Source organism: Triturus cristatus, chromosome 5_2, assembly GCF_964204655.1.
Source record: "Triturus cristatus chromosome 5_2, aTriCri1.1, whole genome shotgun sequence".
Lineage (NCBI taxonomy): Eukaryota > Metazoa > Chordata > Amphibia > Caudata > Salamandridae > Triturus > Triturus cristatus.
Window position 1 is genome coordinate 512,934,330 of NC_140588.1, and position 13,164 is coordinate 512,947,493.

General features: G+C 41.7%; 1 protein-coding gene across 4 annotated transcripts in view; it reads right to left on the reverse strand.

Moving 5' to 3' along the window:
• Positions 1 to 13,164, reverse strand: part of GOLGA4 (golgin A4) — an 840,043-nt gene that overhangs the window by 406,900 nt on the left and 419,979 nt on the right. For all 4 annotated transcript variants that reach the window (XM_085607536.1, XM_085607535.1, XM_085607534.1 and 1 more), the window contains one exon: positions 145 to 228. In XM_085607536.1, coding sequence (XP_085463662.1) covers positions 145 to 228 — 84 coding nt within the window. The remainder of the gene's footprint in view (positions 1 to 144; positions 229 to 13,164) is intronic.

The window sequence follows — 13,164 nt, forward strand, 5'->3', positions numbered from 1 at the left end:
CATTCAGCATATGTACTGGAAGAACATGAGCTATCATTCACTTTGCTCCTCATATGATACCACCTCTTTGTGCCATACCATCCATTAATTTGTTTTATCTATTTTGTTTTAATTTTCATCACTTTCTTTCCATTTTTCGTTTACCTTATCTTGCTCAAGCTGTTCAATCAAATTTTTTGCATCACGCAGTTGAGTAATCAGTTTCGTTTTCTCACTTGTGTGAAGTTCCTGATCAAAATACAAAAACATGGAAAAAATTAGACTTTCAAAACTGCACAGTGGTACTCATTTCCTCTACCTTTTATGACCGCTTCCAATGGGAAACAGTCATATAGATACAAAAGAAATACATCAGACATCTTTAAATAATGGGACATAATACGTATGGCTTATGTTAGCCTAATAATGCTATGTGTATTTGACAAATATTTATTTTATATGAACGTTTTTTTTTATCTTACCCTAAAATTAATTGAATATTTTCTTAAGTTTGCATACACAAAATAGAAGAAAAAATATTAGCTTTCCTAATAGTACAAGATCTATTAGGTGCAGACTTCAGAGAGAACATCGAGGATGACGGAAGCTTTCCCCTTGTGTAGAAAACAACAATTGTATGCTACATTCACCGCGTCATCGCAGAGGACTACATTCACATGTCACAGATTTCCTCACACAGGACACTGCAAGCGTGAGGTGAGGTCAAGATGGTACACACCTGCCAGATATGTGAAGTCACACTGCATTACAATGCAACATATCTCCATCGACCTACATTTAAGTCTGTATACTGAATGAGGGGAGCAGGGTGGGCGAACACGAGGTGAGAATAATGGCACCGTCCCAATGTGACTTTATGTTTGCTCACTGATCTCTCCCTCTGCCACACCAGAGTGCATCACACCACACATTGGTGAATTAAAGCAGCTCTTCCAACTTGCTCAAAAAGGGCCTGTAAAGCGAGACTAAAATTACAGTGCTAGCCTAGCAATGCATCATTCTGCACATTGGTGAATTAAATCTCCCTACATATTTCCAAAAGTAGACAGTAAGGCATGACTGCTATTCCAGCGCCTATAGAGTCCATAGCAAAGAGTTGCGCGGATAAGGACAAAGCACTCTGCTCCAAGTGACAATACAATTCAGGTAAACAACCTTTGTAACAGATGTAATTTCCATTGTAAAAGCAGTCAAGCAGCATAATGACTAAATAAACTTTGTGCATGGGAGAGTTGTCTCTCTATGCAGGTGATATGTATGGGTCTACGTACATATGAACAATGAGGAACCTATTTTAAGCCCACAAGCTACCAAATTAAGTGATCTTTGTCATAATACAAGTTTGCTGATGCAGTCTGCGAGAGCCAATCAACAACTACAGTATTTTACTTGCACACTCTGTAAAGACCTTGCAGCCTAGCATTGTATCAGCCACCTCCTGTCACCTTCTGGCATAGATAAACAATACATATAGTCTGTAGAGAATAGCTGAATTTATAGAAAAAAAAGTAAAAAACACAGAACTGAAAAAAGTTCAGAAAAAAACCAAGTCTGAACCTCTGATATTGGATTCACCCATTTAAAGTGAAGTGACAGCCTGATGCAAATATGGACTTAAACTTACAGTGCTTAACCATCCTACATGACTTGACTCAAAGCACTAAAGCTACGACAGATCTCCTACAATAAGCAATTCTGGGCCTGAGAAAAGATGTTGAGGATCCCTCAATTAGACATACAGGGGTCGAAGAAGAGTGAAGATAAGAAAAATGTGATACAGAACCAAATGGATCTTATGTCTACAAAGTATGTTTCCTTGTATACAGATCCCCTGGCTTAAGTGATGGTCAACGGGGGTATGTCCCATGTGTTCCGACTCCAACATGGACAAGACCAGGCTGCCCTCTCTTCCTGCTGATCTTCATCCTTGTTCTGGAGGACCTTGGCCATCTGGATCAGGAGGGACCCTCAGATCAGGGGATTGAGATGGGTGGAGGAGTGGGAAGACAGGATATCTTTGTATGCTTATGATGTTTTCTCTTTGTTACGTATCCAGTCTTCACAATCCTCTACGTTCTCACCCTGTTCCACCAATATTCGGGGTACACTATCAATTGGAACGAGTCCGTAATCCACCTCCTCCATGGTTCAGCGCCGAACCTCCCACGTGACTAAGGCACAAATTGTCAAAGGAGCATTTTGCTATTCGGGGATATACATCACAGCAGACCCAGAGGCCTTCTACAAGGGTAATCTGGAGCCCTCACTGGCACAACTATGAAGGGATGTCCAGCATTAGCGAGCCCTGCCTCTGTTGCTGCTCGGAAAGACCACATTGTTTAGAATGATGCACTTCAAAACACACCCTACCCTATGCCAGGGTCCTAACTCTGGGGGACTGAGAGCATCACTTGTACATTGCTTTCGGATGGGGGTCCTGCACGGATAGCCACTTAAAAAATAACGAGGGGCTGGTATGACAGCGACATAGCCCCACCAGATATACAAAAATACTATTGGGCAGCATCAATCAATGGGTCCATCTTCCACTGGATGAGCCGACATATCGGCTGTGGGATACCTCAAAGCACGCTGAGGCGGGGGCACGTGCTTCCATATTCCCTAGTCCAACATCCACTATAGTCATTCTCTGGCATGCAGCACTGCACTCACTGGGCTGGAGCAGAAAGCTTATTCAGACTACATCCTTGTGGGACACTGCACAGCTGGGCACTCTGGGAACCCAAAAGGGCTTTGATAAATGGGACCTGATAGGCCTCTCTCGGGTGGGTGACATATGGACGCAAGGCGGAGTGGTTTCGTTTGCAGATCTGCAGACCGACTACCAATTGGCTCCTACTGAAACCTATTGTTATCTACAAATTGACATGCACTTCAGAAGGCGTTGCCAAAGGGTGAGGATCTCCCTGACTCATCACCGTTAGAGGATAGGTTGCTGACCAATCATATGCCTAAACAGGTAATCTCACTCACCTATCGTAAACTGATCAATAACACCCACGATGCCCTGACTCTGGTGAGGGAGCACTGGGATCGCGGCCTTGAGGGTCTAGAGGATGATGAATGGCCTAAGGCATTGGCATCCCCCCCGAGAGGTGGTCGTAAGATCTAGATTTTCACTGGATCAAATAAACAGTTTACATCAATGTTTTTATGCATGTACCACTATGGTGAAGATGGGCAGGGTGCTGGATACTTTGTGTCATAGGATAAATGGTCAAATTGGTATGTTTTTTCATATGCTGTGGAGCTGTCCGATAATCCAGCAATATTGGTCAGACGTTACTGTGTGTATGACCGGCATGTGAGGGAGTAACATGGAGGCTACCGCAAAGTGGTGTTTGTTGACTATCTGGTATGCAACTGACCTTTCTCGAATGGACAGGCTTTGGATGATATTGGTATTTATGGTAGATAAACACAATATAGCGTGGTTGTGGTGGATTGATTAGGCACCACAGCTTAATTGTGGAAGGTAGACATAGATCGGTGCATGTTGGTAGAGAGAGTGGACTATGAGGGCAGAGGGTGTACATAAAATGGGACAATATTTGGATCAAGTGGATGAATATCGGGGGGGGGGCTGTGCGCTCCCATGGGCTTCATTGATTTGATGCTGTATTTCAGGAACATCAGAACTCATCTGATGCCGAGTGGGTGGGGGGTGGCTTGGGGGGAGGGTCGGTGGAGCCAGGGATTCGATACTGTATGACGATGTAATGAGCTTCATTGTACAGTTTTCGTTGCTTGTTTATTGTCAATGTTCTTTGATATGCTTTGTGGCAATAAAACCTTTTTTTAAAGTATGTTTCCTATAAAGAGAACTCACACAACTGGAAGATGGAAACAGAAGAGGAAACTTGAGATTTGTGGGTCAGAAGTCTCTGAAAAAGATGCAAAAACCTGTACAGACTTCTTTCGTTCCGCAGGTTTGGGGACAACGTTTGCTAAGGACTTGGAGATCTAAAGGGCACGTAGAATAACATCCAGACACACAGCCCCAAGTAGAAAGCCTACACCCATGATCTTTAAGCCTGTGCATTATAAACAAACCAAATTAATGTTTGAAAAAATTAGGAAATTTAGGAAAATTACATGGTAAGAGGCAAAAATTGGTATTTCATAGGACTGAGCCAAAGACAATGTCTCACATAGGAAGCTTTCTGGGCCTAAGGAAGTACTTAAGATCACTGAACAGTCCCTTTGAATTTGTGGGTATCCAACATGAAACTTGTTCTCAATGAGAAGACCATTATTTTCAATGAACCAGCAGAACTAGTACCTTTATAGGTAACACAAACTGTACAGAGGCATCTTAAATTTTTGTAATGCTCATCTGCGATTCTTATGAATAGATCATATTGACTGGGAACCTGATAAGCTCTATCTACCCTATTCCATTCAATTACTGACTAAGCTGGTCACATTCATGTTTCTGTTGATACTTTCAAACATGTCTTTCAGAACATTATATCAGCCACAAGTAATACTTTGTCACAACTGTACTTTCCATAACATATGAAACTCTTCCTGCATCAGATCTAGAGTTAGCACTTAGCTCTCCATACATTTCTTCAAGCATTAATCATTTATATACAATATACTGTCAATATATTTCAGTGACATATGTTGAGAGACACAGGATTAAAATTATGCATCCTATGATGGTTATAATATATCCTCTAACAAGCATCTACTGTTTTGAGAGGTCTATACCAATCACTTCAACATACTACCATTATACACACACTACTGTGATGGTTATAATATATAACAAGCATCTACTACGTTGAGTTTTATACTAATCACTTAAAAATACTACCACTATGCACACACTAATACTGTCCACTAGATAATCAACACACATAACAGGATTAAATTAGAAACCATCACAACTGATAAACCTATACATATTGGTCAATATGTCTACACACAATTTATGCTTATACATATGCCAATCAACCAAACCATAACTTTGACAATAACTATCCCCCATAAATTTCATACCATAGCACCAAGAATACACAATCTCCATCCAAATTAGGAATACAATGTTGGTTGTGCGGATGTTGGTTAACACTTAAACGCTCAAATAATTTTATTATACTGTTGAAGTATCAACAGATCCATGAAAGAACATGGTTCAGTTTAATATGTATGCAGAGTAAATCCTTCAATAATAGTATTTTCGCGAAAAGCTTTATAGTTCTCTCATCATTCGAGATTACGTTTCAACTCACTGTTTGGTTTTTGATGTACTGGAAATATGCTAACTGCTGTTGCTCTTTCTATTACCAGGTTATTACTTAATATCATGGTTTGCATATGTTCAAGGTAATTCCTCTGTCGGATGCTAGAACTGTTTCGGCTATGGCCACTCAAGGCTTTTTACAGCTAACGGCCATAACTCTTAGGGAGGCAAGAGAAGGAGACTCGGGAGGAGTGGGCTTAGCCAGAATGACATATTTCTTACTAGCATATTCTCTTCTACCTGCACCTTTACTCTTTCCTTTATCTGCTATTTTTCGGGACCCCTGGGTGACACTCCAGCACGTTCAATGTTATACTGTAAGTACACTCTAAACTCCCTTTAATCTCAATATTATGGCAACTCCTTAACAGGTTTACTAATTACATTGCTAGATGTAAACTCAGTAATATCATTGATGGTTGGTCACTAAATCTACAAAATCAAGACTATTTTGTAATTAGCATTAGGGGAAGCACCAACGATGATGAAGTCAAGTTTTGGATTGATCTAAACAAAGAATATGTGACATTTCACACAAAGCTCATATAATTCTATGGGGAGGCTTTAATCTATAGTGGGACAGAACTTACATAGGATTTCCACTTGTAAATATAGATCAAACAAATCCTACACAGAAATGACAAACCTTTGCAATCAAAGAAAATCTAAATCACATTTGGTGTTTATTTATGCAATCCAACAGGCTTCAGATTAGTGTCTACAATCACCTCCATAATACTTTTACTAGAACAGAGTACCTTCTAGTTACAGACATTATATCACTGGAATCAGAGAACCTAAAGGGAAAACCTATAATATCTGACCATGTCGGCATCTCTTATAACTTGAGCACTGACAAATACTCACTTCAAGTGAATGCATGAAGGATGAAGTCCTCAGAGGCCAAGAGTCCAATGATGAAACACTAGCCACAATTAAAACTTTTTTAACAATAAAAAAAAGTTAAAGCTGCCACCTGACAATATCTCGGATGCTGTAGTAACAATGAGAAGGGTTATGATCAGCGTCCTGTCTTCTTAAAACAAATTATCTAAAATTAGACTCCATAGAGAAAGAAACGAAAAAAAGAAATCCTTGGAGCATACACTTATCCATACCAAAGGCTCAGATATCTTAACCAAACTAAGGTCCTTAAAATACAAATACAATAAAATGATTACTGAAAGAGCCCACATTTCACAAAAAGGAAGGAAGAAAATGTATCTGAAAGTAATAAAGTTCGTAAAACATTGACCAATTATCTCAAATCCACAAGAAAAAAAATATCAAGTACTGTAGCAATTGAACACAAATCAAGACAGACCAAAACTGGAACTAAAAGTGTTCTAGATTGCTTCCATGACTTTTACTCAAACCATTCTAATCCTAAATTGCAATCTTCTGCTGAGGTACATCAAGCCTACCTAGATAAATTACCACTAACCCCCTAATACCCAAGAAGTTCAAAGAAGAACTTTGTGGTCAGATAGATAAATCTGAGACAATTGTAGCAAGTAACATGCTCAAATCCAGGAGAGCAATAAAGCGGATTTGTGAAAGAAAGGCTGACGAGTGATGGCACTAGACTATTTGGCCACATTCTGGATAAAGCAAAATATTGGACTCATGGCCCTGGATGCACGCCACTGGATGCAAAGAAGGCCATTGATATACATTCATGGACCTTACTGCATTCAGTGCTTCGCACATTTCAGTTAGACTCCTCATTCACATGTTTGGTTTTAGCCCAGTATGCCCAACCAACAACTTGCATCAGAGTCTGACAAATGTAGGCTTTCTTTACGCACAAGACAAGGATGCCCACACTCACCCCTCTTCTTTTTACTACCTACTGAATCCCCGACAGTAGCCATTAATTCAAATTTAAACATTAAAAGAATTCCATTCCACTCTGGTCTCCAAAAAACAAGTGCATATGCAGATGGTTTGGTTTTCTCTGAAGGAGCAGAAAATTCAATCTCTTAAATCATTTAAATGAGTAATATATATACTAACATGCCAGGCTCACCATTCAACTAAAAATAAAAACCCAGAAGATTCCCCTCTAAATAACCCGTACTACTGTGCAGTGCTAGGCAATATGGAACTAAAACGGCAACACACATTGATTAAATATTTCAGCATATTGTTTTCGGACAATTTAGAGGAATCTAGGAAGCACAACAAAAAACCAGGCATACCAAGGTTAAGAAATTAACTAATGCATGGCGACCAAAATTCATATCTTTGGGGTCTGGGGATAGGGAGATTATTATACACAAAAATATTAAATTGCTTCTCAAACTAACTCAATTGATAGTATATTTACAACTAACTGCACACTTGACAAAAAAATATCCAAATTAGTCACTGATTTCAAAACGGGAATCTAGCCTACAAAACTTAGACTAAATATGGCAGTGGGTGGAGTCAGCTTTCGAGACTTATTTAAATACCAAATGTAATTTCTTGCAAGTTAAGGTATAGACTGGAAGCAGTAGAATAATAAATGTCTATCCCACTAGGACCATAGAGCACAGGATTTTCCAAAAACCATGAATCCGCTGGCCACTATCCTCATGAAAAATGTTAATGTACTGCACATAAATAAGATTATTAATGACACTATAATGGCTCTGAAATAATTTGCTAACGAGTGACCGATAAAATCAGTGGATTCACGATGGCCGGACTATAGAATAATATTAGATTAGATGGTGAGATTATTTTTTGGGGGGGAAGACTGGACCAAAAAAGGAACTGTATGCACAAGAGATATAGGAACTTTAAATAACGAGCCACTGCAGTGGCCTTGCAGATTATAGGAAAGTGCCTCTTTTGGACATAGTTAGTCCCCACTTTTTTACCTGGAAAATGATGTCATTTCAACTGGAAGTGCACAGGTTACCTGCCAACCAGGTTCCCTGTGCCAGAGCTCTTTCCCTACACTGTACCTTCTGTTTCTCAATTGCCAGAACTTCAGTGCCTGTGTACGTCCCTAGTAAATGGAACCCTTGGTACCCAGGGCATTGGCACTATAGAGGGACCCCAAGAGTAGCAGCACAAATTGTGCCATTCTAGGATCCCCTCAGCAAGATCATGCACACTGCCACTTCAGACTACGTGCCTTGATGCAGACAAAATCAAACAGTCAACATGACACACATCCCTGGTTGCCATGCCAGCACACACTGCATGGGATATAGGTAAGATACCCCTACAGCAGGCCTTATAGTCCTAAGGCAGGGTGCACTATATCTCCTGCGAGGACATATCTGCATAAGCAGATATGGCCCTGCAATATCCAAGTCGACTCATGGCTATTGTAAGTGAAAAGGGAAGCCATAGGGAGTACATGGACTGAACACTCGTCATTACAAGTTCCCCAGCTCCATGATGGCTTCACTGTGTTATGGATCATTTTAATAAACCTGCACGGATTCCAGTGTCAGATTTATCAATAATTGCACACAGAGGACCCCTTACAGGGGCCCCTCTGAAACCTACTAAGCCTTAGTGTGCTCATCGACTGGCCTACACCAGCCTGTCAGCCCCAGACAGAGTTCTGATTTCATAGAGTGAGCACCTCCGTGCTCAGAGGTTGAGAACAATGCCTGCCAGGGTGGAGGTGTTTACACCTCCCACCTGTCAGGAAGAGCTATCTGTGGCAGGAAGCTTCAAAGGCCTTGCCGCCTTTGAAATGTGACCCCAGCCTCTCCTGATAGAAGGAGCACTCCCCCCCTCCTGTCCTCACCCCTGTTGGCAGGAAAACGAAGAAACAGTAGGAGGCATACCCCCTCAGCCAACTCCACCCCTCAGGTGCTGGAGGCAAGGGGAAGTACATTTTTCAGGGCCCGCCATCTTGAAGATGGTGAGACTTCTCCAATCCGGGCTAGGGCTATGTACCCCTCCCACAGGAGGTGCACATAATAGAGGGAGAAGACACCCCAAGTAAGGGCCACTACCTGACACTCCCTTGTAAACGACCCTAAATTTAGTATTTAGGTGGCATAACCAGACCCTGAAACTAGTATCCACGGACACAAAAAGAAGATAAACGAAAAAACGCTGTTGGACTGAGTACTGCAGACTTTGTGGTGGACTTTGGGCGCAATCTACTGGCTGCCGACACAGAACTCGTCAATCGCCATCCTTCAGCTCGTCTTGGTGCTATGTGTCCTCCACAAACCCCAGACGGTCATTCGCACTTTGCAAATTGCCAAGGAACTCCCTAGAGATAGCAGAGCTATCTCCCTGCAACCGCAGGTCCCAAGGACAGCAACGTCTGGTCCACCATCGTTCAGCTCCCCAGCCTGACTGATGTCTCATAGTGCCAGCCGAAGGTACACTTGCTCTGCCTCCTCGAGACGTGAGGCCGCAGGACTCATCGGAGTTTAAAGGAATGAATACCCCAATACTGGACCCTTAGCTGCAACAACCTACGAAACGGAGTCCAGGGGGACTCTAAATTTACAGCAAGCCAGCACCCAAAGAGGAACATCAGGACTCTGGAGACCCACCTCAGTAGTGGCACAGCAGCTCCAGAATCATTGCGCCAAGGTGCAAGTCACTGACCGCAAGGTGTCTCTTTGCGCGCCATTGCCCAGCTGCACATTTTCAATGCACCCAGCCCGCCTGGCCAGGGCATCTCCGAACCAGCTGTGCTCCTGTGGCCCCAGAGCTCTTGCGACCTCTACTCTCCTTGAGAGCCCTCGAACTTGCCTACAATTCCCTCTGTGCTTTACTTTTACAGGTAGCCCCCTTCCTTTGCAGTGCGCCAAATATAAAGTCCCCTTGCTCCAGATCAAATCCGGGAAGCTCTCAAGAACAAGGCCTTGGATCTTTGGACCTCGGCCCATGAACCTTCTGATTTCCAGAGGTGAAACACATAAGTAATTGTATTGCCTTGATTTTTCGATTGCCTTTTTCCTTCAATGGGAAATGTATTGTGTGTTATTGCTAACCGTGATTATTGCATTTACTGTGATTTTACAATTTTGCGAAAAATATTTACCTTGTACCCAAAGTTCTTGGTCTAAATAATTATATAAAAAGAAGTACTATTTTTCTAATTCGGACTCAACTTTGTTCATTGGGTGTGTCTATCGTTTATTGCCTCTATGATTACAACAAATGCTTAGCGCTACCCTCTGATAAGCCTAACTGCTCGCCCACACTACCACAAAAATAGAGCTTTGGTATTATCTATGTTTGTCTCTGTAAACCAATAAGGGTCTTCTTGACCTCTCTGCACAGTGTACCCCATTGTGGTGCATTATAGAGAAGTGGATTTCCTACACAGATGTTAAGGAAACTGGGGAACAAGAAACAAGTGATGTCAAGAAAGCACAAAAGTCAGGATAGTATAACTGTTCAGGATGCAAAGGCTTTCGTTCATACATTTATTTTTATCTAATAAGCTTTACTGATGCAATTGCCAAAGGAGTAATCACTAAGTCATCCCTGCTAAATGACCCCTCAGGCTTACCATATCCTTAATATTTGTTTTCTATCAAATGCTTTTTCTAGCCTGGAAAATGATTGAGCTACCTCCTACTAGGCAGCCAGTCTAACATTCGTAATGTGCATTTTTAAGGAGGAATGCTTGCAAAGCACAATATGCTATTGATGAAGTTTGAGAACTGATGGAAATGCTGACGCAGGGTTGTTTTTATGTTTTTCCAAAAAGGAAAATGCATTCACTTTCCCTGTAGTCGTTCTATAGGGAATTTCATCGACTGGGGTCATAAAAGCCAGCCTCCAAATATAAATGTTCGGAACCTGCCATAAGGTGAACCTGGAAGATCTTACACGTTGGTACGTAGCATCAATGAGAATGTTGTACTGGATATATAGTGTGACACTGACGAGGCATTGTTGTGCTTTTATGCTGGGCAGCATGCTGCTCCTGGTCCCAGGCTAGTGTTTTTTTGGAAGTTGTTTGTTTGTTATTGCGATGAGTCTTGTGCTCTACACGAACCATACATACCTTTACTCGAGTTTCAATGTGGTAGATTACATTAGTAGGAATTACGTGTGATTTTTAGTAGAAGAGGGGGTCATGGGCATTTCATTCATTGGTTGGCTGTATTAATGAATGAGCTAAAGGAGAAAAGATATTGTTAGGGTGCAGGATATGACTTTAACAGGAGAGTTTGTGATCTTTGAAATAAGGTTTGGGAAATATGCATTGATACAATACTAAGGATAAGGCAGACATGTTTGGGATCTATAGTAGGCTGTACTCAAAGAGCAGAGGCATGAAGAGGATGGAAAGGGATTAGAATAGTTTGAAAGAAAAAGAATAATCGATAATTGGAAGAGTTAAATCAAAGTCAGTTTTCCTGTAGGGTTTTTAGGAATAACATGGAGGCTTTTGGAACAACATGTAAACCTGTATAAGAAATAACATTATTTGCATGTGCTGCAATATCATTGTAGGCCATGAGAACACCACTCTGGAAAACACACACCACTCACCCGTTCATAAATACTATTAAAATACATATGCTTTCTTTTTCCCATGAAATCCAATGAAAGGAAAAAACAAAAGAGGAATGCTGTACTTTAAATGTTTATGCTAGAAACATGCCTCCTCTTTCCCTCTGATGGCAAGGGTGGGATGAAGGAGAACTGAGTTTGATTTAGTGGATTTGTGTAATAGTATAAATGGTATGGTCTGTTAGTGTACAGTTTGGTATGTTATGGGTAATTGATTCATGTTTCTTAAATCTTCGAAGACGTAAAAGAAAAAAAAAAGGCAGATTTCTTACTTTCAAAGCGCTGACCCAAGTGGTCCTGGCCTTTGCCATTTACTGACTTGATTATGCCAATGTGCTTCATACCGGACTACCGAAATTTTTAATTACCAGACTCCAGACTATTCAGAACCAAGCAGCGCGCCTTATTTATAAAAACTGCCATATCCTCCCACTTTTGAGAGACCTTCACTAGCTCCCTTTGGAGCAAACAATAATCTTTCTAAATAGGTTGCATCATTTTAAAGGCATTTTCTGACAAAGGTCCATCGTTCTTAAAACCTAGACTTAAAAAATACATCCCGAGCCGAAGATTTCACTCTTTCTACCTGAATATCCTCCCATCCTCAAATAAAACAAGAAAAGGATGGGTGGCATCAGATTCTCTGTGCAAGCACCGCTGATTTGGAATCCTCCCGCCCTCCCGTCCCAAAAATATGGCAGTCTACCGACTACTCAAAATGTAGACAGGGGCTTAAGACATGGCTTTTTATGCACGCATATCAGCTAGTGTAACTTCTCTTTAGTGTCTTTTTGACCGTGTTATCTCTTCTGTACACCAGCACCAAGAAACCTTGTGGTGAATGTATGCTAAACATGGAATCTTTAACAAACATAACAGAAGTGGGTGGGAAAGTACAGCGCTTCACAGAGATATTGCGCAGCACAGGGGCAATACAGGAGGGAGAGGTCGGCTTCAAAGTAGCATTGTCAGTCTATTTTTGATGTCTGAGATTTTATAGGAGAAACAGGAGGCAAAGTTGTCATGGGGGGGGGGGGAGTGGGTAATAGGTGTGCAAGAGATGGAGAAAGATGAAGCAGGGATGAAGACATGGCTCTTCAAGACGAAACAGGCATGATCACCTCCTTCCCCCTGAGGCCTGCCCTACTCAGTGCCTGTGGATACCTTCCCGGTTGATTAGCTGCGCTCTACAAATTCACAATCTCGGTCTAGGTCCACTCTCTCCCCGCAGCTCTGCTGTGCTGTCACTTGCCTGCAGACCCCGACCTCCTCCTTGGGAGGTTTGAGGCTGCTGCCCGCTCCTGCGCCTGTTGTCCACTCCAACTGGGAACAGACTGCCTGCAACCACCGTAACCTTTCTCAGCCATTTTTTTTCTTAATTTTTCCCTGTT